The 26,791-nt window shown below is 44.9% G+C and overlaps 1 protein-coding gene across 1 annotated transcript; it reads right to left on the reverse strand.

Annotated features, from left to right (window-relative positions):
- Positions 1-3,405: 3,405 nt before the first annotated feature.
- On the reverse strand, positions 3,406-26,673 carry LOC116858955. The gene is made up of 7 exons (XM_032843916.1): positions 26,539-26,673; positions 25,990-26,332; positions 22,648-22,690; positions 18,210-18,305; positions 10,833-10,923; positions 3,938-4,018; positions 3,406-3,732 (listed from the first exon to the last, which is right to left on the reverse strand). The coding sequence occupies exons 1-7, from the start codon at positions 26,585-26,587 to the stop codon at positions 3,410-3,412; spliced, it is 1,026 nt and encodes a 341-aa protein (XP_032699807.1). The 5' UTR covers positions 26,588-26,673; the 3' UTR covers positions 3,406-3,409.
- Between the last annotated feature and the right edge of the window lie 118 nt (positions 26,674-26,791).

Here is a 26,791-nt window from a genome sequence, read left to right on the forward strand (position 1 = left end):
CAGGCAGAGCAGTCACTCCTGCTCAGAGTGGAGAACCCCCTGTGCCCAACTTCACGTTCACCCTGCCTCTAACATTGATGTGTCGTGTGCAGGCACTGTGACAAAGCCCAGAAGACAAAACCGTGTGAATCCCAGCTCGCAGGGCAAGAGCACATCTTCTATCACCTCAACACTTTCTCATGAACTAATTCTTCGTCTTCTACAAAATGCCCTCCCAAGTGGCTCCCAGTGACTTTTCCCAGACAAGAGCAAGCTGAGCCACGTGTGACATACCATTGCCTAATGGATCATTCTAGTTGTTTGTCATCTGTCAGGGGGAGGGCCAGGTAAGTGCAGGTGGCTCAGGGGAGTGGCTGGCAGGCAACATCACCAGGTACCACCACAACCTCAGACTCTGCCAGCTCTGCCAGCTGGGGATTTACATTAACCTCCCATCTCTATTGCCTCCACCACAGGCTTGATGCTGCTCACTGTGTCTTTTCCACAGAGAGGGTATGAGCATCCTTGGGAGGGCGAGAAGCAGCCTGATGGTGCCAGATCTTCAGGCTCCTGCTCATATGGTCCAGGTGAGAGAACCAAGTTGAGAGTTCCCTCAGGGGTGAACCTCCTGCTTCCTGAGAAGACTGGTAATGGAAGAGGACAGGAAATGAATGCCATCATCAGCACAGGCTTGCTTAGGGCCTGGCCTCACATTGGGAGGTCCACTCTGGCTCTAATAGAATCACAGCATCTCCGCATCTGCCCAGTGTGCCTCTGATAGCAGCTTCCAGTGGGCACATGACACTCTCCCAAGCTGCCAGGTCCCTGGCGGTTCCCCACGAGAGAGTCTCCATCGACTGCAGGACCAGTGAGAGCCCCCTCCACACAGCCAGGAAGCACTGCTTATCCTGAACCAGAATGGACTGAAGGCCCTCATTTACCTCCCTTCCACCTGAGTTAATGGGGTGCCCACCCGTTCAAAGGCAGCGACTCTAGGACAGACTTGACTCATACCATCCACAGCCTGCAAGCTAAAGACAATATGGCTGACTTCGGTTTTACAACATCAGGATGTACTGTCATAGTGACAGGACCCCACATCAGACTTCAGCCCTCTCTCTGGGTCTGCTGCTAGTCATGACAGCCCCAGTCTGACCCTCTCCACTCAGGTCCCTACCTTGCTTCCCATTGCCTCCTACTGCTGTCCCCATGCAGAACCTCCTCTCTGCTGGAAGTTTTTAGTCATCCTTTGCTGGCATTCCTATTTCCTGACTTTGCCTTTCAAATTTTAATCCAGAAAAAACATCTCAGGAAGGAGAAAACACTAGATCTCAGTCTATCCTTGTGCTGGAACCAATGCACATTATTCTTTTCCAACATATTTTTAACATTAAAAAAAAAAGTCTTCTAGTGCAAATGCAGGAGCGAATAGCAGGCTCTTTTTCTCACTAGAAAACGTTTTAAATTTGGAAAGAACAACAAAGCAGATTAAGGTGGCAAACAAAAAATATGGAACAAGGGACAGGTAAAGGACTCACCACCAGAACTTCTCCCCCGACGCTCCCCACTGAACCACTGACATGCGCAGTAGCCCACGTCTCTTCTAAAAGTGCTCTGAGTTTCTGTGTTTCCCAGGCAGCCTGCTCACCGAGCTTCTGTCGCCCCCTTCAGCCACTTCTAGAGACTTCTAGGCCTGCCTAGAAAGTGGAAGAACAATGTTTGTTTGAAATCAAGATAGGTAGACTACGCCACTCTAGGATCACTCCTTATTGCAGACTAACACCAGCCCCAAAGTCTCTCCTGGTTTCTGGAATATTTTAGTTCCCGCCTCCTAGAGCCCTTCACAGCCTGTCACAATTCCCGGTGGTTTCAGTGTACTCAATATATGACCTTCCATTACCTGATCTCTCAGTTGTTTGGCTGATCCTTCTCCAATCGTCTCTTCCCCACCAATCATGATCAGTCGCTCTCATGGCCATGCCTTAGGTGCGCCATCAGAAAATCATGACAAGTTCTCCACCATTACAATGCTGAGCATCTCAGGGGCACCTGGGTGGCTCAGTAGGTTGAACCTCTGCCTTCAACTCAGGCCATGGTCCTGGGGTCCTGGACCCGAATGCCCAAGGGATGACTTTAAAGAAAAAGGTGACAAGTGGTGAAAAAGGTGCTGAGGCACAGCATCCCATGTTCCTAAAATGACAGAGTTGAAGAGTGAGGGAATCAAAGCACCTGGGGGGCTCAGTCTGTTGATCGTCTGACTCTTGGTTTCAACTCAGGTCATGATCTTAGGCATGTGAGAAGGAGCAGGCATCAGGTTCCCACTCACAGAGTGTCTGCCTGAAAGTGACATGGTTAAAATGAGTGAGGGAATCAGAGTGGCTGCGTGGCTCAGACTTTTGAACTTCCAACTCTTGGTTTCGGCTCAGGCCATGATCTCAGGCATGTGAGATGGAGCGGGCATCAGGTCCCCACTCAACAGGGTGTCTGACTGAAAGTCTTGCCATCTCCCTCAGCCCCTCCTCACCAGCAATAAGTAGATAGATAAAATCAAAAAGAAAAAAATAATGAGAGAATTGCCTTTGTGAGAATGAGTACACCTGGGAGAAATGGAGAAGAGAGAGAAGGGAGGTAGGAAAGGAGCTGCAGCAGAAATGAATGTCCAGGACACTGCCCAGGAAGGCTGGGAAACAGGGCCCATGGAAGCAAAAAGCGAGAGGGACACTACCTTCCACATGGGAGATTCTGAATAGGAGCGCTCAAAGGTTTCATCCTTGGAAGGTTCAGAGTGGGAGGGTGATGGAGCTTTAAGCAAAGAGAATGAGGAAATAAAACAGAAATGTCCCAGAGTCCAAGAGGAGCAGGAAGGGAGAAATGACCCGCAGGGTGTAACATTCACGGCCCTTTGTCAGAGGCTAAAGACAGACCTTCCTGGCTCACTCCTGCCATGGGATCCTGGGAAACACACAGCTTCCTGGGGCACAAAAACTCCTGGCAGCATCCCTAAGACATCTTCACAGCATTTGTCTTCACTAACCTCCCACAAAAACGGATGCAGGAGGGATGCCTGGGTGGCTCAGTTGGTTAAGTGGCTGCCTTCAACTCAGGTCATGATCCCAGCATCCTGGGATGGAGTCTCGCATTGGGCTCCCTGCTCAGAAGGGAGCCTGATTCTCCCTCTGCCTCCTGCTCCCCCTGCTTGTGTTCGCTCTCTCTCTGACAAATTAATAAAATCTTTTCTTAAAAAGGGAGTGGGGGATGCAGGAAAAGTCTGATCTCTTCTTTTTCTGCTGGGCCTTACAAGTGCTCCAAGGAGTAAGTTAGGAGACGTGACTTCTCAGGCAGATAGGGGAATGCATATGTTCAGGGCTGAGCAGGGAGGAAACAGCTGGTGCAGCAAAGCCTCCCTGACCCTCGGCCCCGGGGAGCAGGTTTATGCTCGAGGCTGAAGCACTGTGGGCGGAAAGCTATTACCCTGCTGGCAGTAATAGATTCCCACATCTTCGGCCTGGAGGTTGCTGATGGTGAGGGTGAAGTCTGTCCCAGACCCACTGCCGCTGAACCGGTCTGGGATGCCCGTGGCCCTGCTGGATGCACGATAGATAAGGAGCCTGGTAGCCTGCCCAGGTTTCTTCTGGTACCAGGCTACATAGTTGCTAACACTCTGACTGGCTCTGCAGTTCATGGTGACCTGTTGACCTGGAGACACAGCCAACGAGCCTGGAGATTGAGTCATCGTGATGTCCCCATGAGCACCTGCAATCAGAAAAATGGTGATACAGACACAATTTATCCCAGTCACACTGAAATATGTCATTGCAAACGTGCTTCCTAATGGTACCACATGGCAGTACATCATTGGGTCTATTTTGGAAATATCAGTGTTTCTCATTATATATCTTAAACAGTTGTTGAAAATGACACTACTCTGGAAGGATTATGGCACTTTTCAGCTTCTCACCTGAGACCCACAGCAACAAGCAGAGCAGGACCTGCCTCTGTGACGCCATCTTGCTGCCCCTGCCTGCCCGACGCAGTTCAGCTCATGTAGCAAAGGCCCCTTTTATACAACCTGAGCTGCTGGTCTGGGCCTGGAGGGGCTTATGCAAAGCAGTCAGGGAGAACAAAAGCAAATCTCATAAGCAGTGGGTTGTGAAAGTACCAGTGGAAATATAAGGAGCCAAAAAAAACTCCAAAATAGAGTTTACAACAGGAACACACAAAAATCAACTTAGAAGCTCTGAGAACAACTTACAAGTTCTAAAATGACAAACTGCTACAAGGTCGAATGAAGAGCTTCTATTTTCAATTTAAAAATGTCTTTAAACGGGTTCAGTTTCCAGAAAAGATGAACTTGGCTCTTCATATCAACAACCCTGGTAAAATAACAAAATACGCTGGGAAACAAATAATGGGAGGCAGGGAAGGGCAAAAGAATTGGAAGGTACAAAAAGAAAGTGGAGAACTTGGGCCCAACTTTTTATAAAACCTCTGACTGGAAAATATTGAGTTCTGGGCCATTTTTCTCCTGCAGATGGGTAAGGATGCGGCAAACACTTGATCTCGGGTCCTGGAGCTGTGCAATGTCCAGAGAGATGAGAGATAGAAGACAGGCCCAGAATTTCCTTCCTCAGGGAGATATGTGGGACCCTCATTGGACCTAGGGGAAGACTGAATCCTGAATTTTAGTTATTCTATCTTTTCAGTTCAATATTTCAGTTCAATATTTCTGTTCTGTGTTGAATTAAACAATAAATGAAATCTAGGTGCCTTCAAGAAAATTCAGTTCCCTCCAGTGGTTTGAGAAGTCAGGGCAGGGTTGCTTGGGCACCATATAAACTTCCTGCACCTGTTCCTCCTCCTATTGTTCCATCTTAAGCAGAGGGAAAGAGGAAGGGGTGGGATTCCCTTAAGACGCCAGACACGTAGTCTCAGTGAGAAGGGCAGAGGCTGTGGAGGCTTCAGGCGCACTGCAAGTCCAACCACAACTCTTCTGCCATCTTTCCTCTGAGTGGGACAGATGCCTGAGGCTTCCTCTATCAGGTGGCACCCTGGCTGTTCTGTGGGTCCCCGTGGCTGGTGCACCACTTTGCGACATGAGCCTTTTCCTAAACCCAGGTAGAGCCTATATCAAGTAAACCCTACCTAGGGATACACACCTCACCCTCACAAAGAATCGGTTTGCCCATCGCTCAGCCCCTCAATTTGCCTCTGATGATGGTTAGTTTTATGTGTCAACTTAAGTAAGCTAGGGTGCCAAGTGGAGTGGTCAATGCCCGTTTAGATGTTCCTGCCAAGGTATTTTTTAGTGTGATGAACATCTACATCAGTAGCCCTTGTGATAACACAGAGTCTCCTCTTGTGCTGCACAAAAGATTCACCACAGCCCTGTTTCAACTTCAAAAAGGAAAGAAAACTTTATTATTAATATAGAATAACCAATAGAAACAGAAGAGGAAAGGAATCTACACATACAGGAAGGGAATAGTATGCAACAAATGAGTATAAGGCCACTTTACCTCATAGCGAGTACTTACAACACCCCACCTCAGCAGCTGGGTAAGCCCCGTGGAGACAGACAGGCTAGAGTCCTGACTGAGAGGACTGGGCAGAGTGTCCTCCTCTCAGGGAACACTTCCAGTGGACCATCCCCACAAAGGCCATATTTATAGGGCAAATAATAGGGTTTGAAATTAAACATTTATTAGCCTAGGTATAGTTTGGAGCAAGCTATATGTCCACATTGTCATGTTTCTGTATTTTCAAGGAGCCCGAGCTAAGTGCATCTGCCTCCCCTCCCGGATCCCATTCTGGGGGCCAGCACAGCCTGGAGAAGAAGGGGATGGGAGACAAGGCTGTTGCTCTTGGCATCCAGAACAGAAGGGCCATATCCCTGATGAGCATAGATGCAAAAATCCTCTACAAAATATTAGCAAACCAATTTCAACAATACATTAAAAGGATCATACACCATGATCAAGAAGGATTTATTCCAGAGATGCAAGGACCGTTTAGTATTCATGAATCAATCAGCATGATATATCACATGAACAAAATTAAGGGTAAAAATCATAAGATTGTCTCAACAGATGCAGAAAAAGTATTTGATAAAATTCAGTACCTATTAACCCCCCCACAAAAAAAAAGGAAAAAGAAACCCAAGAAATACCAAGGGTTATAGAGGATATGGAGAAAGAGGCTATGGAGTGGATAAGGAGAAATGCACTCACGTGTTGGGGATGTAAATTGGTGCAGCCACTATGGAAAACAATATGGAGTTTTCTCAAAAACTTAACGATAGAACTACCCTATGATCCAGCTATTCCACTACTGGGTATTTTAAAATATATATGCACCACTGAGTCCATTGCAGCATTATTTAAAACAGCCACGATATGGAAACAACCAAAGTGTCCATTGATGGATAAATGGATAAAGAAGATGTGCTATACATGTGTACGCACACAATGGAATACTACTCAGCCGTGAAAGGGAAGGGAATCTTGCCATTTGAGACAACATGGAGAAACGTGAAAGTAATGTGCTAAGTGAAATAAGAAAGACAGAGAAAGATATTATGCATAATATCACTTCCATGTGGAATCTAAAAAAGCCAAATACATAGAAACAGAGAATAGATTGGTGATTGCCAGGGGCTGGGTGGTGAGATAGGTAGGGGAGATTTGATCACAGGGTACAAACTTTTGCATATGAAATAATTTCTGCTGGTTTCATGTACAGCATGGTGACTGTAGTTAACAGTATTGTATTGTACTGGATGGTTACTAAGAGACTAGACTGTCAATGTTCTCACCACAAAAAAGTAAATAAGAAAAACAAAAAGCATAATTATGTGAAGTGACGGTTGTATTAACTCTCCTTATGTTGGTAACCATTTCACAATATAAACGTAGATCAAATTATCACATTGTGTAAAACTTAAAACTTACACAATGTTATCTTTCAATTCTATCTAGAAAAAAAAAATGTTGCCATCATTTCCTTCTGGCCCCATGGTTTCTGAATAGAAATCCTCTCGGGTCGCCTGGGTGGCTCAGTTGGTTGGACGACTGCCTTCGGCTCAGGTCATGATCCTGGAGTCCTGGGATCGAGTCCCGCATCGGGCTCCCAGCTCCACGTGGAGTCTGCTTCTCTCTCTGACCTTCTCCTTGCTCATGCTTTCTCTCACTGTCTCTCTCTCAAAAAATAAATAAAATCTTTAAAAAAATCATAAGAAAAATTTTAAAAAAATAGAAATCCTCTGTCATTCGAGGTATTTTCCTCTCTGAGTAGGTGTGATTTTTCTTTCATCCTATGATATTCTTCCTTTTTCTTTAGTGCTCAGAAATGATAATTCGATGTGTCTTGACATATATTTCTTCAGGTTTATGCTGTTGGGGGTCTGCTAAATGTGAAAATTTTCAGCAATTACTTGTTCAAAATATTTTTCATCTCCAGCCTCTCTCCCCACTCTTTCTAGGATTCCAGTGGCACAAATGTTAGATCTTTTGTTTGGTCCCATGTATCCCAGATACTGTGGGGTTTTGTTATTGTTGCTTTTGAATTGGGGGTTTTGTTTTGTTTTGTTTTTAGCTTAGTTTCTCCTTTTGGTTTAGACTGGGTAATTTCTTGCGTTTGATCTTTCCTCCTTTATCCTTCCACTCTCCTCCTTCCAGATCCTTCTTAGCCAGCAACCCCATAGGGCATCCATATTATTACTTCAGGCCACTTCCCCAGCCACATTAAGTCAACGACCATTTGTGCTCTTTGAGCATCTACCTAAAAAACATCTTATTTCATTGTGGGATGGTATAGGAGCTGTCCAGTTTACCTTACATCAACATATGATGCCAATCTGGGCGGAACCTGGAGTCCTTTCTCTGCTATTAGCTGGTTGGCAGGCCCTATGTCCTTAATCAGATGTCTTAAGAAACAAAGACAAGAAAGCTATTACGATGCCGTTAAAAGTTTTTGTTATATGCATATTCTCCTGGAAACAGAACACACAACATGCCACCCGGCGATGCAGGTAGTACTGAGGTGAAAAGAGCAGAGAGAAGTAATGCTGGCCTGTATTTTTTACTGCATATTTCATGAGAAGTAATGGAGAAGCAAAGTCAACAAGCTACTTAGACATAAGATTGGAGAGTTTGGAAATTTCAGCAGGCTACAGACTCTAAGTGTGCCCCTTGTCCTCTGGTACCCAGGGGGGATTTGGGTAGAGGGAAATGTCACAGTTGCTGGTCTCATTGAAAGGAAGAGAGTAAGGATTGGGGCTCAGGATTGTCTGGCTTGCATATCAAACATATGCCCTTGGGCCAGTCTTTTACTGCCTCTAGGAATTAGCTAATTTTGGAAGAGGCAGTCCCTTCCTGGCTGGAGCAACAAGAATGCAGAAATAAGAAAATAAGAAATAAGAAAATGCATTAGATATAAAATCTCATGAGGCTGAAAATAGGAGCTTGTGCATGGGCGTTTGGACAAAAGTGGTGAGTATGGTGGTGATCTGAAACTTTTGTCCCATAAATTAAGTGTGCCTGCTGAATCTGCTTGGGTCCAATACTAAAGAAAATACTTTCTCCTTTCTGAGGTTGACTGCTGCTGGGCTCCACCCAATCTTACAATCTGGTGTGACCCTTCTTGTTTAGGATGAACAGCTCTGTCACACAGTTAATTGATGTGCTGTGGACAGGTCTACTGGGGCCTAAGCTATGCTGGGAACTACTTGTTGAACAGTGAATAGGTTGTTTTTGAGAAGGGCCAAGTCTTGCCAAAGAACCCGGAAGGCTAGCTACGAGTCTTCATCTGGGCTTGCCAGAGTGTCCACAATGTCCTTCCCGGACACAGATGCACATAAAGCCAACAATAGGAGAGGTCATAGGGCCCACATGATAGGGTGACTTCTATCGTGATCTAAACCCGATACAGAGTCCCCCCTGACCCTGCACCCACTCTATACTAGTGACTTCAAAACTAGCTGAAAAACAGAATGGTGTAGCTTATCCAAGTTTGGATTGTGTTGTCTCAACACTCATCAAGTTGCTGTGTTTCGACCTCAGTGGTCAGAGGTACAAGATACATGTGCTTTACCAATAAGGTGCTGTGTTTTAACCTCAGTGGTCAGAGATACAAGTTACAAGTACTTGTCCTTTACCTCGGAGAGGATGTGCCCACATTCCTCAGATATCTGGCCCCCTGACATAGCCACCAGGGAAGGGGGCCAGATGAATTTTTGTAGGGTTTGCATCCCACTGTTGGAGCACATGTATTTTTGCAAGTTAGGGAAGTCCTCACCATTTCTCACTCATGGTGTACAATTAACAGGATGTAATTGATAGAGGATGGCCTGGTCGCTTGCTCTGGGGGATGTTGATACAACACACTGTAGCAGAGAGCAGGGAGTTAACATAGCCCTGGGCCAAGACTGAGGATGTGACCCCTCTTCACTGCCTGTGAAAGGTAATTCCACCAGAGGACTGCATTACATCATATGCCATGCCCCCTGCTGGTAGACCTTGTATTTGGCCCAGCATGGGGTAACTGCTTTCAAAACCTCCACTTGGCCAGAAGAGGGAGACTTAACACACCCAGAGAAGAATGGGGCCCAGTGGGGAGATTCTTTTGACAAACTTAATTTTTGAGTACTTAAGCAATACGAATGCCCCATAATTTGCATATCTTCATCCTCTTAGATCTGAAGTGTTTTTGCCTCTCAGAGTCTTATACCAGAGTCTCTGGGTGTGTGGCATGAACACACTGGACCCATCAAAAGCAGCAAGATGGTAACTCCTACACAATTCTTGGCCTTCTGCTCCTCTGGGTTCCAGTGAGAATATTTGGGCAAAGGAGGTTAAAGTGGGGGTACAATTTTCCATCCCCAATTTTCTTTCTTCATTGGGAATCCTTCCACAGATGAATTTGGCTTTTTTTTTTTTTTTAAATTAGTATTCTCTGTCCTACCTAACTAGATACTGGTGACTTCCATATATCTATCCTGAGATGCTGTTGATGTTTCCTGTGTGGTTTCAGCCTCTCATGGTGAGATTGTGCTGACCCAGTCTCCTGCTGTCCTGTCCATGGCTCCAAAAGAAGGAGTCACCATCACCTGCTGGGCCAGTCAGAACATTAACAAGTGGTTAGCCTGGTATCAGCAGAAGCCAGGGAGAGCTCCTAAGCTCCTGATCTACGCAGCATCCAAGTTGGAAACTGGGGTCCCATCGTGGTTCAGCAGCAGTGGGTCTGGGACAGACATCACTCTCACCAACAGTAGCCTGGAGCCTGAAGATGCTGGGACCTACTACTGCCTGCAGTCTAATAGCTACCCACCCACAGTGTTACAGGTCAGAGCATAAACCGCCAGGGAAGCAGATGTGAGGGGCTGGACTGCCCCCACTGCTCCTCTGATGCCTGCACCTGCTCAGTTTCTCAGAGGCAGCCCCACTTTGGAGGTCACTGGGGGCTTTTGGAGAAGGGCAAGGAGGCTCCTTGACCTCCTGACTGACTCCCGTTCCCCCGGATCATTACACCCAAGGAGTGTGGGTCAAGGCTTCTGTTGTGGTTTATGCAGCAAAAGAGAAGCCACTCTAGATATTCCAAGCAGGAATTGCTTCCTATAAGGACGTAATGTTAAAAGATCACTCTTTCAAAGGCCTGGGGATATAATAAGAAAGATAGACACTAGAAACATTGATTCCTCAGTGATCCCCCATAAGTCAGAGAATTTATACCATTGGAGATGCAGGCTGCCTAACCACGTGGTCCTCAGGCCTGTCTAGGAGGGCCGGGGATGGAGGCCCTGATGCTCTAGCCACTGCGGACCCTCCCAAGGTGTCTCTGGTCCCTCAATTATCACTCACCTGCCTGCAGGTGCTGATGGAAGGCATTGAATCCTCCTCTTCTGACCTCCAGATCTAGGGTAAGGTGCCTTGTGAGCAACTCCCTAGGGAACTATAGAGGAAAGGGGGTTCTGGGAATCGTGCTTCCAGAAAAGATGGTGGTGATGGGGAGTTGACAGAAGACTGCCTGGGATGGTCACTATATTTACATCTCTCAGAAGTTGGCTAGTTAGGGGAAGGCCGCAAAATATGTTTGAATGTGCTTCTAGCTACCACCATTAGTCTGAATTCATAACAAGGAGATTTTGTGAATTGACTGAGGGCATAAAAGAATGAGGAAATTGTGTCATGTATATAGAAATAACTTGACAATGAAGGACTTCCGTGATTAAAAAAAACTAAATGTGGATGAAGCATTGTTTTTTCTTAGTATAAGAATACCTTGTTGCTTAAAATTCTCTATTAACAAGAGCATCATCAACAACCCTGAAAGCTTGTGACAATTGCAAAATAGCTGTCTCCACCTGACACCTACTCACATGGCTCTCCATTTTCACAAGATGGCAGGAGAGCTGTGGGAGCTTTAAGATGTTCTGTTGTACAGCATTTTTATTTATCCTAAAGTAGTCTCTTTAGTTTTCTATTTTCGTTAAAGACATTTCTATTGAAAGCCACCTGTTCAATTAAAGCCATAGGTCGAAAATCCCCCCAATTTAACTTTCTAATTCATACAAAATTAAATTACAAACTTCTTTGTAGACTGAAAATATTGAAAAATATAACTATTTGGAAACAACATGACCATGTTTCTGAAAAATTAAATAGAATAGTGATTTGTAGAAATTCAAGAATTACAAAGACCACAGTAAGAATAAATCAAAATTATATGCAGATCTGTCAGGATAACTGGACTTAGATTTGCTTGTTTTCTGGCTTCTGTATCCTCCTACAGCTTGCCATGAGAATGATGTGCCATGGGTAGTCACCACACTCTGTCTTGGACCCAGATCAACCACAATCCATAGGCTGAAGAACCATTCTTCTCCCTGCACAAGAACCTCACAGCTGAGCCCTCTGTGCATTATCCAAATTATTGTCAACATGAACATCCATGTCTATAGAAACAAATGCTTAGTATGACAAGCCACTGAGTTTTTTACTGGTTTGTTAAAATAGTGTGTAAAATCACACTAGTACAATTTTTATACATCTTCACATAGAAATTGAGAGCTTTTATTAAACACAATGGCATAAAAAGGAATACTTGGAAAGCCATTCATAAGAAGGTACAAAACAACGAAATGTTTCTAAAAATATTTGAATTAAAGGTGTAAAATACACCCCATTGGAGAAACATCTAACTGAGATTACTTTGAGTATGAGTGACAAATTGTGTAGATCATACAGACTTATTAAATGTGATTAAATCTAAAGTTCATTCATATATATTCATTCATATATATGTGAATGTATGTCCATATGTACAATATACATGTAGATACAATCCTCACAATCAACTAACACCTCCATCAGGCTGACACACGCAGAATCGTCAGGTTATGTCCCTGCACTTTGTAAATTGATGCCCCAAGCAGCTCTGACCCTGTACCCTACTCCACAGTGACTGTGATTCCCCAAAGACCCCAGAAAATGTCTGTCATAGGTATAGGTGACCTCTAGACATTCAAACGGTTACCCATTTCTTGCTAGTCTCACCTACACAATCTCTTCTTGAACTGCAGAGTCATGGATGTGAATGCCAAGCATAAAACCCAAGGGAGAGACACAACTTCTCACAGAGCTAACAAGGAACCAGAACCCCTGATAGCAACTGTTTACACAACATGAGGAAGCCTCTGTATGGGAAGGGGTCTTCTGCGCATCATAGGAAAAAGATAATTGAGAGGAAACATTACACAATGAAACATTATTCTTCTGTCCCATCCTCTTAGAAGTGCTTCTCTAAGAAATTTCTTTATTGTTATGGAGTATGTGTGTGTATCTATTCGTCTGAATGTCTGTCTGTGTGTCTTTCTGGAGAGAGAGAGAGAAGTATGACCGATACTCACCAGATTGTAACAAATGGTGAGCACAAACGACATCCTCACTGGCAGAAGCATAAATTCTGTCTTTGTCCCTATTCTCTTCCCCAGGACTATGAGTTCTCTACTTGCAACTGAGAGATTCCTTCCAACCCCTGTAGGTTTTTTACATTCATCTTCACATAGAGTATAATTCAGGAGGTCCAGGATGAGTTTAATTCATTTTAAATCATTATTGAATTGTTTTAAACCATTAACCTGAAAGCACCAAATCCCAAATGGAGACTCATGAACCATCTCCAAATCATCCTGGGATCTGGAGATTGCCGGTCAATCAGCTGGAGAGGGACTGGGACCTGTTTCCTCCTGGTCATTAGCTGACAGGAATCCAAGCAGGATGGCCATTCACCTCCCAGAATGGACTCTGGACACACCTGCCTGTATCGTCAGGGTCTCTGGAGCTTTCTCAGAAGGAAGGGGTATGAGCACTGTGTCCTGCCACAGATCCCGATTATCTCAGGGAGATCCTGCTTCCCACGAAGGCAGTAGGGAATTTTTCTCTGTTATGTTTCCTCCAAACACAGAAGTTACTGCTCTCCCAGGAGAGGGACCTGCACCCTGCCTTTGGCCCTTTCCACTCTGCCACACCCACCACGGGATTTGCATATTATCCCCTGGGGAGGACCTTGCCTTGGAAGTCTGACATAAAAGTCAGCTCTGAGCTTGTGTTTACTTACTAGGACTTGTCAGTTCAGCTTCTCAAAATGAGGTTCCCATCTCAGCTCCTGGGGCTGCTGATGCTCTGAGTCCCAGGTAAGAGCAGAAGGAGGATGAGGAAGGAGATTGGGGTGGGGAGGGTGAGCTGTCTGGGTGCTGTTAGTCCCTATGTGTGTTCTGTCCAGGGATGAGATTGCCCTCAAATAGGGGAATTTAGTTTTGAGATAGTGAAAGCTATGAGGAAACTACAGGAAATGAAGAACAGTGCTTTAGTGAGATGCTGAAAGAAAAAAATGTGGCCACTGTGTGCCTTGCAATTCTTGGGTTATCCATGGAATTTGGACATATTTAGAGTATGAATCAAATCACAAAATATGATTTAGCCTAATATAAATGAAATTTAAATTCTTAATAATGGCTCATAATGTTTCTCCATAACCTGTACTTATTTCTCATTATTTTAGGATCCAGCGGGGAGGTCGTGCTGACACAGACCCCGCTCTCACTGCCTGTCACCCCCGGGGAGCTGGCCTCCATCTCCTGCAGGGCCAGTCAGAGCCTCATACACAGTAATGGAAACACATATTTGAGTTGGTACCTGCAAAAGCCAGACCCGTCGCCACAGCTCCTCATCTATAAGGTTTCCAACAGTTTCACTGGGGTCCCAGACAGGTTCAGTGGCAGCAGGTCAGGGACAGATTTCATGCTGACAATCAGCAGGGTAGAAGCTGATGATGTAGGGGTTTATTACTGCGGGCAACTTACACATGATCCTCCCGCAGTGGTTCAGCCCGCAGCACAAACCTCTCTGTTTGGTGGTCCCCACTGGGCACGTGTGTTGCCTGAGCAGGGAGCCAGCACAGCAGAGGCTCTGAGCTGGTGTCAGAGGCAGGTGCTGGGGAACGCAGGGCAGTAATATGCAGCTGAGTGCTCTGGACCGAGTCCTGGCCCCTGGGTGCCAACAGCCTCAGCGGGGCACAACCAGCTCTGGAAGGGACATGATCATTCTGCGGTCTGAGTGGTGAGCTGCCAGGGAGAGCTGCCCTGAACCTCACCCTGCCCCTCCCGGCCTGTGTGCGTGGGTCAGGGACAGTTAACCAGTGTGAGCATCAGAAACCTGAGCCTTTCATGGCACAATGAGAAGTTCCATACATTTTTGTGCTAACAAATTTTGTGATATTTTCAACAGGATAATATTTGGTATCATTCAGAAATTAGTATGTTTTCCATTTCCACTCTCTCACCTTCTTCCTTTCCCAGTTACACTAACTGCTCATGTACAATGTTGTCCATGGAAAAAGGATATCCATTTTCATACAACATACATAAAAAACATCATTCAAATAGGCTCCACTTTTAAACATAAAACAGCAAATCTTTAACCCTGTACAAGAAAATACATTGCAGAATATATTGAGAGAGGAGTACAGAGTAGGAAGATCAGGTCCAGGAAAGCATATCTGGTTTCCATTCCTAATTCTTCTGATTCGGAAAGGGTCCTGAAAGCAGTAACTTCCAATCACATCAATTATAGAGCTATTCGGGCACCATAAAATGAAACCAAAACCCACAGTCTTGAGCCCCCACACTAGGACCTTAGTAGTACCTTACTAGAGTAACCCCGGGGAAGGAGGTTCCACAGCACCGGGTGCATGCCAACCCCATACACAGCACCTTGGCCTCTCAAAGCTGACCCCAGTGTTCTTGTCTCAACACAAGGAGGGGCTTGATGCTCATGATAACCTCTTTGTCCTTTAAGGTAGGTCAACTGTACAAATATTGTAGCATTCAAACCAAAGTGACAAGATATTCTGTGGCCTTGGGGTGGGAGGGGGTAAGAAAGAAATAAATCTCAAGCACAGATAATTCCTTTTAAAAATGGAGGGGAATTTGGGGATTGAGAAACAGTACTTAACTACAGTACTTCAGTTACTTAAAGTTGCTGTCCCTGGAAATTCTTCCCATTGGGGGCTCAAAGGGATCCTAAAATCTACCAAACTCCTTCTCACCATTTCTCAGGATCCTCCCAGTCCTCGCCCTGTGTATCCCTTCATCTAGCTCTTTGACTGGATCCTTTCTCATATCCCTTAGTAAACTGGTAAACATAAGTAGGTTAGTCTCTGAGTTCTGTGAGCTGCTTTAGGAACCTAATCACACCTGAGGAGGGAATCATGGAACCCTGTGTCTGCAGCTGGTCGAGGACAGGGGCTCCTTCTCTGTACCCTCCCTCCCATTAGATGATGACACTCTTGATGGGCTAGTCCTTCTCAAGCTAGGGTCTCCATGCCGCCCTGTAGAGCCACAGGCAGCGGCTCTGGAGGATGAAGTGTGGACACAAGCCACTGAGAGCAGACCCAGAGACAGTAGGCTGTGCCCCTGAGGAAACTCCCTCTTGAAAGTGCTTGGTGTCCTCCATACAGCTTGTCAGCGACCGCCACTTGGCTACAGTGCACTGGAGCTTCTCCATCCCCGGGTGGTTCCTTGTGCCCAGTGTTTGGGACAGTAGGGACACCCCCTCCACAATGTGCAAGGACAGCAGTCTCCTCCCTAAGCATACATATGGGATGGATATAGACCCAGATTGGAGGTCTTTCCTTAACAAAGCTAAAGTCATTTTTCTTTCCTGTCAGAAACTTTAAAAATTCCTTCAATAAAAATCCCAAGTCCCAGAGTGATGACAAAAATAATGTGATAGACACTCTATACATTCCATGAAGAATGCATGTGAAAATAAAAATAAAAATGAAAGTGAGGGAATCTGAGGAGAAAGGAGGAACCACTATGAAAAGGCCTGCGCCTCTGGCAGGTGCATCACGTGTGCATGATGGTACAGCAGGAGAGGAAGCGATGATATCCTCAGGAAGGATCTAACCCGTGTGTCCCCAGGCAGGTCCGCTCTGGAGGGCAACTGCAGGGCTGCATCCCACAGGGAGCTAGCTTAGTCTTTTGTTCTAATGCATCCAAGTTCCACTCTGCCTCGGCATTCTCTTTCCGGAGGTGGTGATGTCAAGAACATTCCACAGCCAGTGCTGCACATGCTTTATTCGATGTGAGTCTGCTTTCCAGGGAACAATGAGTGTGACCAGTGACGTCAGAGAGTAGCACAGACCACATGGTCAGAATAACCTGCACAGGCAGAAGCTGTCCATTTTCCAAAATGCACAGGGACAGAATGATGTCAGAAAGAGAGAATGTGGCAGTAGATAATTGAGCATATCTTATTAGAAATTAAGTCAATATGCTGACCCTCAGAGTATTTTGTCTCTCTAATTGGCAAACTCTAGTTCAGGGTTGCTGAAACCTAAAGTCACAGCTTCGGACTCAGTTCCTGGACCTAAGTCAGTTCCTACTCTCAAGCACATTGACTCAGGGGAAGGCCAGTTCTCAAAGGAAAGACCTTAAGGTTTCGCTATAGATGTATTGAGAAAATCTTGCTTCCTTATTTTCCCTAAGGAACTCGGGACTCAGAATGTGTCCTCTCTGCCCTGATAAGAGAGCTCTCTGTTAGAAGGACACATGGGGGAAAGCAGTGCTCTGGCGTAGGAGACAAGGGAGCAAACTTTCTGCAGAGAAAAAGCAAATACACAAACAAAGAAACAGTCCATCTCAAATTAAAGCAGTGGAAGAGTATTTCTTAACTGACAAGAAAGCAGTAGGAGTCCATGAGAACTCCTCAGGACAGAAGTTCCATCCCTCACAGGAGACACTTTGGGGTTGGGGATGCAAATTGCTACACAGAGTTAAACGTCTATTAAATACAGGGATTATGAAGTGGCCTGTGCTCAAAGGGAACTTCTGTCTCACTTTCCCCGGTTAGAGTGTGGTGATTAGGGGCCCTGACCAAGGATTAGCATCGATACAAGAATAACCGTCACATCCGACATAAGACATTGCTCCCATTTCTTCAAAGGACTCACAGGAATTTCAGTCCTACAAAAGTCATTTAGTTATTTACTTCTTCCAAAAGAACAAAGAAGAGAAATGACAATATTGGGAAGGAATTCAGATGACGTATATGGAGACCAGACCTTTGAAATATCTTGATCATTGAATCTCATAAATGACCTGCTTCACTTGGTTCAGAAATAATTTATAAAGTCAGAAGATCAACACATTCACATATATATGTGAGCTGCCTGGAGCCAAAATTACTCTCCGTGCGTTCATCCTCTAGTGGATATTTGCAGTTATATAGAAAAGGTGACCCATTTCAGTCACAGGTCTCAATAATCTACCCAACAGACCTCCTGTTGGAGACCCTCCCTCTGCTGGGAGGCAGAGAGAACTTCCATTTGGGCTCAATCAGGACACAGGTCTGTTGTCTCTCAACTTCAACAAAGCATTTTAAGTTTGTGCTGTTTGGCTGAGAAAATGTATAGATCGAGTTCTACAGAATGTTTAAGAGCATCACACTCCCCACCCACACACCCTGACCCCAGAATAATGGACTCACAAAAACAAAGTCGCAAGAGAATCGTCCCAAGGGACACAAATGACACATTGGCTTCCAGTTTTATGAATTCCAAAGGGACATCCCCTGGCAAAGAGACAAAAGTGCAACGAAACCCCCCTGTGTAAGTCCTTGCTCCTTGAGGTGACAGTGGTCAAGATTAGAGACTCCTAGAGTCCTGTTCCCCACCTGGACCTCATGGAGGTTCTTCTTACATCCCTTACAGATGCCGATGATTTCTGTGTGGTGTGCAGTGACCAACGTTGATGAACTCACTTTCATTGTCTAGGGTACAAAAAAGTTCCTACATACACAGGAGATAAAGACTCCTCTTAGGAATTAGGAACAGTCTTTCATCAGTCCACAGGTAGCAGAGGAAAATTTCAAAGTCTTCTGTGTCAAGAAAGAAGCTGTAGAAGGTTTTTGCATTTTTTAGGTATTTCAGGGCAAGAAATTATGAGATAAGCAACCAAACACAGAAGGAGACTTTTAAAGCTTTTATGTTAAGTTTTGTAGGAAATATTTTTGAAGTTCAATGTTTGTAGGAATACGTTGTACAAAAAATAGTTTCAAAACTGATACACAGTAAATAAACATGGTGGATGAATAATTTTCAGCCAAATTTCCACACATCGAGGTTTCACATATGGTGATGGGTAATGTGATTCTGATTTCCTTAGTATATTTAACACAGTGTTAGATATTGTGATTCTTAATTTAACATGTGTAATGAATAGTTTCCAAACTCATCTTAAGATTTATGATATTATCTTATATTGTCCTTTTTGTTTTTTTCCTGATTTTATTCATTTCCACTGGTTTAACTTTCTGAATCATTCACCAGCAGGAATCATTAGGTGGGCCGGCATGTTCAAGAATAAGATTCAGGATTGCTTGGCTAGCACTCTAAGAAAAGATTAAGGGAGAAAACACATGAAAGAGTAAACAAAATAACAACTAGTAACATACAGGACATGGACTATTAGTCCTAATTCTATCACAACTTGTCATCAGCACCCAAGTCCCTCCATAGAGTTCAGGGTTTACTTACAGTACAATTGTTACATAATATTCTTCTAACTCTGGTACAAAATCGCACTCTAGGCGGAGTTCCAAGAAGATATTCAGACCGAGATTTGTTGTGTATCTTGCCTGGACTTGCATGTATTCGGTAACTCTTCAATTCAGTATGACCTTGGATTTGAATTCCCTGAGATCTAACAGAACTACAAATTCTATTCCTTCAGTTTCTCCAGGACTTTGTTTGCCCGACAGTGACTTGAGTTGTGAGGTAATTTAAGGCTGACACAAATCGCACCAACAACTGACTAACACCTACATCAGGCTGACACAGGCAGAATCATCAGGTTATGTCCCAACTTTAATGAAGGATGGTTGGTAAACTGATGTCCCAAGCAGCTCTGACCCTGCACCCTATTCCACAGCGACTGTGGTTCACCAAAGACCTCAGAAAATGTCCGTCAAAGGTAAGGGTGATGCCAAATTATTAGAAGTTTTATCCCAGTCCTTGCTATTCTCACCTACAGAATCTTATTTTCAACTATAGACTCAGAGCTGCGGATGCTGAACATAAAATCAAGTGAGAGACAACAACTTCTCACGCAGAAACTAACAAGGAACCAGACCCCCTAACAGAAATTGGTTACACATGATGAGGAAGCCTCTGTATGGGAAGGGGAAACATTATTTTCTGGGAAATGGGAAACATTGTTCATTCTGTCTAACCACTTAGACAATGTTGACTTAAGAAATCACTTTGTTTGATATGCTGTGTGTGTGAGTGTGTCTACCTTATCTAATATGTACCATATGGTACGTATGTTCTATCATCTGTCTGTCTTGCCTACTATCCACCTATCCATCTATCAGTCTCTCTGGGGAGGGAGACAGAATTATGACAGGATACACACCAAATTGTAACGATCGGTTACCACAAACTTCATACACTGCCTAAAGCATATAATTCTGTCTTCTTTCCTATTCTCTTCTGCAGGACTATGAGTTCTCCTTGTGTAAGTGAGAGATTCTTTTCTACCTGTCAAGTTCCTCTCACTTTCATCTTCTCAAAGAGTAGATAATTCACAAGGTCCCAGGGTGAGTTTTATTCATTAATAACTCATTAATAAATTGCCTAAACCATTAACCTGGAAACAGCAGATCCCAGAGACTCCTGAACTCTCTCCAGTTTATCCTGGGATCTGGAGATGCTGGCTAATCAGCTGGAGTGGGACCTGCTTCCTCCTGGACATTAGCTGACAGGAAACCAGGCAGGAAGGCCATTCACCTGCCAGAAATGGGCTCTGGACACGCGTACCTATATAGTCAGGGCCTCTGGAGTTTCTCAAAAGGCAAGTCTCTGAGCACTGTGTCCTGCCACAGATCTGATTATCGCAGGGAGATCCTGCTTCCCACACAGGCAGAAAGGAATTTGTCTCTGTTAGTTTCCCTGCAAGCACAGAAGCCATTTTAAGTTACTGCTCTCCCAGGAGAGGGACATGAGCCCTGCCTTTGGCTCTTTCCTCTCTGCCACACCCACTGCGGGATTTGCATATTGTCCCCTGGGGAGGACCTTGCCTTGGAAGTCTGACATAAAGGTCAGCTCTGAGCTTGTGTTTACTTACTAGGACTTGTCAGTTCAGCTTCTCAAAATGAGGTTCCCATCTCAGCTCCTGGGGCTGCTGATGCTCTGGGTCCCAGATAAGAGCAGAGGGGGAGGAGATCGGAGATTGGGGTGGAGAGGGTAAACTGTCTGGGTGCTGTTAGTCCCTATGTGTGCTCTGTCCAGGGGTGAGATTGCCCTCCAAGAGGGGAATTTAATTTTGAAATCTGTGAAAATTATGAGAAACTAAAGGGAACAAAGAACAATGTTTTAGTCAGATGCTGAAAAAAAAAAAAAATGTGGCCACTCTGTGCCTTGCAATTCTTGGGTTATCCATGGAAACTGGATATATTTACAGTAGGAATCCAATCACTAAATATGATTTAGCCTAATATAAGTGAAATTTAAATTCATAATAATGGCTCATAATGTTTCTCCATAACCTGTACTTATCTCTCATTGTTGTAGGATCCAGTGGGGAGGTCATGCTGACACAGACTCCACTGTCCCTGTCTGTAAGCCCCGGAGAGCCGGCCTCCATCTCCTGCAAGGCCAGTCAGAGCCTCGTACACAGTAATGGAAACACCTATTTGATTTGGTACCTGCAGAAACCAGGCCAGTCCCCACAGCTTCTCATCTATAAGGTTTCCAACCATTTCACTGGGGTCCCAGACAGGTTCAGTGGCAGCAGATCAGGGACAGATTTCACTCTGACCATCAGCAGGGTGGAGGCTGACGTGGGAATTTATTACTGTGGGCAAGGTACACATTTTCCTCCTACAGTGGTTCAGCCCCAAACACAAACCTCTCTGTTTGGCGGTCCCCACTGGGTTCGTGTGTTGCCTGAGCAAAGAGCGGGCACAGCAGAGGATCTGAGCTGGCATCAGACGCAGGTGCTGGGGAACTCAGGGCAGTAACATGCAGCTGAGTGCTCTGGACCGAGTCCTGGCCCCTTGGCAGCAATAGTCTCAGTGGGGCACAACGAGCTATGGAAGGGACATGACCAGCCTGTGGGCTGAGCAGTGAGTTGGCAGGCAGAGTTGCCATGAACCTCAACCTGACACTCCTGGCTTGTGTGTAGGAGTCAGGAACAGGTACGTACTCAGCCTGAGCGTCAGAAACCTGAGGCATATTTGTGGCAACACAATTATATACATTTTTGAGCTAAGAAATTTTGTGATATTTTCAGTAGGATAATATTTGATATTGTTCATAACTTATTATTGCTTATTTTCCTACTCTCTGAATTTCTTCTATCCCAGTTACACTAACTGTTTTTGTGCTATATTCTCTAGATAAGATTCTATACACACTAACCTCACAGGAAATATGGCTCAGAAGGATTAGAAAAACTTTTTCTTCAAGCTCCCAAACAGATTTGTAAACCCATAGCAGATATAAGCTCCTAATCCTGAAAAGACGATGTCCACATATACAATGAAATATTACTTTGCCATAAAAAGAATGAAAACTAGCCATTTGGCACAACATGGATGGACCAATAGGGTATTGTGAGGTGAAGTAAATCCAGAGAAAGGCAAACATCATAGGATTTCATTTATATGTAGAAAGATGTAGAAATAAGTAGAAATCTGGATGCCTGATCAAGGTCCTGACTTTGCCATTCAAATTTTAATCCAGAGAAAAAAATCTCACGAAGGAGAAAACACTAGATCTCGGTCTATCCTTGTGCTGGAACCAATACACATCATTTTTTCCCCAATATATTTTTAACATTTAAAAAAAAAAAAAAAGACTTCTAGTGCAAAACCAGGAGCAAAGAGTGGGCTGCTTTAGTCACTAGAAAATATTTTAAGTTTGGAAAGAACAGCAAAACATTATAAGAGGGAGGCAAACAAAAAATATGGAAGATGGGAGAGATAAAGGACTCACAACCTGGACACCTTCTCCCTCAACACTCATCCTCTAAACCACTGAGATGCGCAGTAGCCCACGTCTCTTCTAAAAGTGCCCTGAGCTTCTTTGTTTCCTGGGCAGCCTGCTCACCGAGCTTCTGTAGCCACCTTCAGCCTCTTCTAGACTTCTAGGCCTGCCCATAAAGTGGAAGAACAGCGTTTGAAATCAAGATACATAGGCTATGCCACTCTAGGATCACTCCTATGGCAGACAAACACCAGCCCCAAAGTCTCTCCTGGTTTCTGGAATATTTTAGCTCCCGCCTCCTAGAGCCTCTCACAGCCTGTCACAATTCCCGGTGGTTTCAGTGTACTCAGTATATGACCTTCCATTACCTGCTCTCTCAGGTGTTTGGCTGATCCTCCTCCAATTGTCTCTTCCCCACCCAGTCTTGATCAGTCACTCTCGTGGCCATGCCTTAGGTGCGCCATCAGAAAATCATGACGAGTTCTCCACCATTACAATGCTGAGCATCTCAGGGGTGCCTAGGTGGCTCAGTCAGTTGAGCCTCTGCCTTCAGCTCAGGCCATGATCCCGGGGTCCTGGGATGGAGCCCTGCTCAGCGGGGAGTCTGCTTCTCTCTCTCCCTTTGCCACTCCCCCTGCTCATGAGCGCAGGTATGCTTGCTCTCTCTCTCTCTCTCTCTCTCTCAAATAAATAAATAAATAAATAAAGGTTTTTTAAAAATGTTGAGTATCTCAGCCTTGACCCATTCTAAGAACTCTGCAGCTCAATCCACTGGGTATGCCACCGCCAATAATTTCTGGCTTTCATTACAGTAAGACCTGAAATCTATAGGAAAAATATTTGTTGTGTTTCCATGGAAAATTTGGCATCTCTGTAGCGTACCTTTCCAGGTTATCAGGGTCCAACCCAGTCATTTTCTTTGATCTATCTTGCAACTTTATAAACTGTTGGATGATTCTGTACTGTCTGGTAATGACTTAGTCGACACCTTACCTCACCTTGGAGAACCAGCTTGCCTTTCTCTGCACTTCATTCCTTTACTCCATATATATCTGTGTGTTTTGACTTTTCCTTTGAACCAGTTACATCTTCTTAGTTCCCTCATAGCATATGAGTAAAATAATTCAACACGTGTTCATCATTACTATCTCTCAATGAGAGTCATAATTTTACTGTTTTCTGAAAATTAGCTTTTAATGAATCAATTCACCTTCCTATATTTTCTCATCTTTAAGCCTTTCATAGTCTCATTTCCCTCCTTCCTCAGCTGAATTCTATGATCCTTCTTTATAACAACTCCCTATACGCAAGATCTTCCTCAACCTTCCATTGTTTCATTTCATGTAACAAAGTCCCAAACCTCCACATGCCTCCTGGAGAAAAACACACAGCAATCCCGACGGCTCCAACTTTGATTCATGACCACTCACCTCCTGAGGCCCTTCATCCTGCCCCACAATCATACTTCACTTCCCTGGTCTTGTCAATCTTCACTTTAACTCTTTCCTTCTTCAGGTTCTAACAGCTTCTCCCCCATCCTCACTTAAAGCCAAGTATGCCATTTCCTATTTCCTAGGTCAAGATGGTCAGCACCCTCCCCCAACTAGAATTGTGAAAGAGAGGAAAGAAATGTGAGCCTTTCTACATCAAGAGCATCCGTTGACCTTCCTGGTTCAACCAACTTTAAGCATACGAGCAACCCAGGCAAGATCAATCAAGATCCATCAAGCCTGGGCCCATATTAGCAGAACTGCGCAGCCAACCAATAAACATGACAACAACAAACATGCTACCATTTTAAGCCACTGTATTTTGTGGGTGATTTATCAAATGATGTTAGCTAACTAATACATCATCTGATTCTAAGTTTCTGCTCACTCTTACTCGGCAAGCTTTTATTCCCTTTCTTCCTTCACTTTTCTTTATAGCCCCTCCAACAGAACACAGTAAATGTTTACTGATGTCGTTGATTATCGCCTGGCTCTCCCAGCTGGGGCAAAAGCAGATGTCTTTGCTCTGGACTCAGAGGAAGCCCTCAAAAAACATACCTTGAATGAGAGAAATGGATCCCTTAATAGCGATCCTTGAAGTAGATTTCTAATTATTAAGAGAAGCTGTTTTGTAGGTAAAGGCATTTGGAGCACACTGACCAAGTTTGCTGCTGTCTTTCCTGAAGCTAAAGTGCATCAACCCATATATTTCAGAAGGAGGTGAGGAAATAATACTAAGATGCTCAGAATTTCTCCGTTTTCACACAGAATTGGACATGCTCATGAAATGTTTTCCAAGCGACTCAAGTTATGGCACACTTCGAGCCCTGATTTCCTTCAGTCACAAGATTAGTCATGAATGCCCAAGGGAATACTTTAAAGATAAATGTGACAAGTGGTATAAAAAGGTGCTGAGGTACAGCATCCTGTGTTCCAAAAGTGACAGGGTTGAAGAGTGAGGGCATCAGAGTGCCTGGGTGGTTCAGTCTGTTGATCGTCCAACTCTTGATTTCAACTCAGGTCATGACCTCAGGCATGTGAGATGGAGCAGGCATCAGGTCCCCACTCAACAGGGTGTCTGACTGAGATTCTCTCCATCTCCCTCAGCCCCTCCACCCAGCAATAAATAGATAAAATCTTTAAAAAAAATGAATGAAAGAATTGCCTTTGTGAGAATGAGTACACCTGGGAGAAATGGAGAAGAGAGAGAAGGGAGGTAGGAAAGGAGCTGGAGCAGAAATGAATGTGCAGGAAACAGGGCCCATGGAAGGAAAAAGCGAGAGGGACACTACCTTCCATGTGTGAGATTCTGAATACGAAAGCTCAAAGATTTCACCCTGAGAAGGTTCAGAGTGGGAGGGTGATGGAGGGTGAGGAAAAGAGAATGAGGAAATAAAAGAGAAATGTCCCAGAGTCCAAGAGGAGCAGGAATGGAGAACTGATCTACCAGGTGGAAAGTTCACAGCCCTTTGTCAGAGGCTAAAGACAGACCTTCCTGACTCACTCCTGCCATGGGTTCCTGGGAAACACACAGCTTCCTGGGGCACAAAAACTCCCAACAGCATGAAGACATCTTCACAACATTTGTCTTCATTAACTTCCCACAAAAAGGGATGCAGGAGGGATGCCTGGGTGGCTCAGTGGGTTAAGTGGCTGCCTTCAGCTCAGGTCATGATCCCAGCATCCTGGGATGGAGTCCTGCACTGGGCTCCCTCCTCAGTGGTGAGCCTGCTTCTCCTCTGCTTCCTGCTCCCCCTAATTCAGCTCTCTCTCTCTCGGACAAAAGAAAAAATAAAATATTATTTTTTAAAGGGTCTGAGAATGCAGGAAAAGTCCACTCCCTTCATTTTCTGCAGGGCCTTACAAGCCCTCTAAGGAGTAAGTCAGGAGAAGTGACTTCTCAGGCAGATAGGGGAACAGAGAGTTTCAGGGCTAAGCGGGAAAGAAGCATCTGGTGCAGCAGAGCCTCACTGACCTGCGGCCCCGGGGAGCAGTTTGTGTTCGAGGCTGAAGCACTGTGGGCGGAGAGCTATAATGATGCTGGCAGTAATAGTTTCCCACATCTTCAGCCTGGAGGTTGCTGATGGTGAGGGTGAAGTCTGTCCCAGACCCACTGCCACTGAACCGGTCTGGGATGCCCGGGGCCCTGCTGGATGCATAATAGATGAGGAGCCTGGGAGCCTGCCCAGGTTTCTGCTGGTACCAGGCTACATAGTTGCTAACACTCTGACTGGCTCTGCAGTTGATGGTGACCCGTTGACCTGGAGACACAGCCAGGGAGCCTGGAGACTGAGTCATCGTGATGGCCCCATGGGCACCTGCAATCAGAAAAATGGTGATACAGACACACTTTATCCCAGTCACACTGAAATATGTCATTGCAAACATGCTTCCTAATGGTACCACATGGCAGTACATCATTGGGTCTATTTTGGAAATAACCAGTGATTCTCATTATATATCTTAAAAAGTTGATTAAAATGACACTACTCCAGAAGGATTTTGGCACTTTTCAGCTTCTCACCTGAGACCCACAGCAACAAGCAGAGGAGGACCTGCCTCTGTGACACCATCTTGCTGCCCCTGCCTGCCCGACACAGCTCAGCTCACATAGCAAAGGCCCCTTTTATACAGCCTGAGCCACTGGTCTGGGCCTGGAGGAGCTTATGCAAAGCAGTCAGGGAGAACAGAAGCAAATCTCATAAGCAGTGGGTTGTGAAAGTACCCAGTGGAAATGTAAGGAACCAAAAATAACTCCAAAATAGAGTTGTATAACA

The sequence above is a fragment of the Lontra canadensis genome, unplaced genomic scaffold, assembly GCF_010015895.1.
Source record: "Lontra canadensis isolate GAN:19392208 unplaced genomic scaffold, GSC_riverotter_1.0 scaffold144, whole genome shotgun sequence".
In the NCBI taxonomy this organism is placed as follows: Eukaryota; Metazoa; Chordata; class Mammalia; order Carnivora; family Mustelidae; genus Lontra; species Lontra canadensis.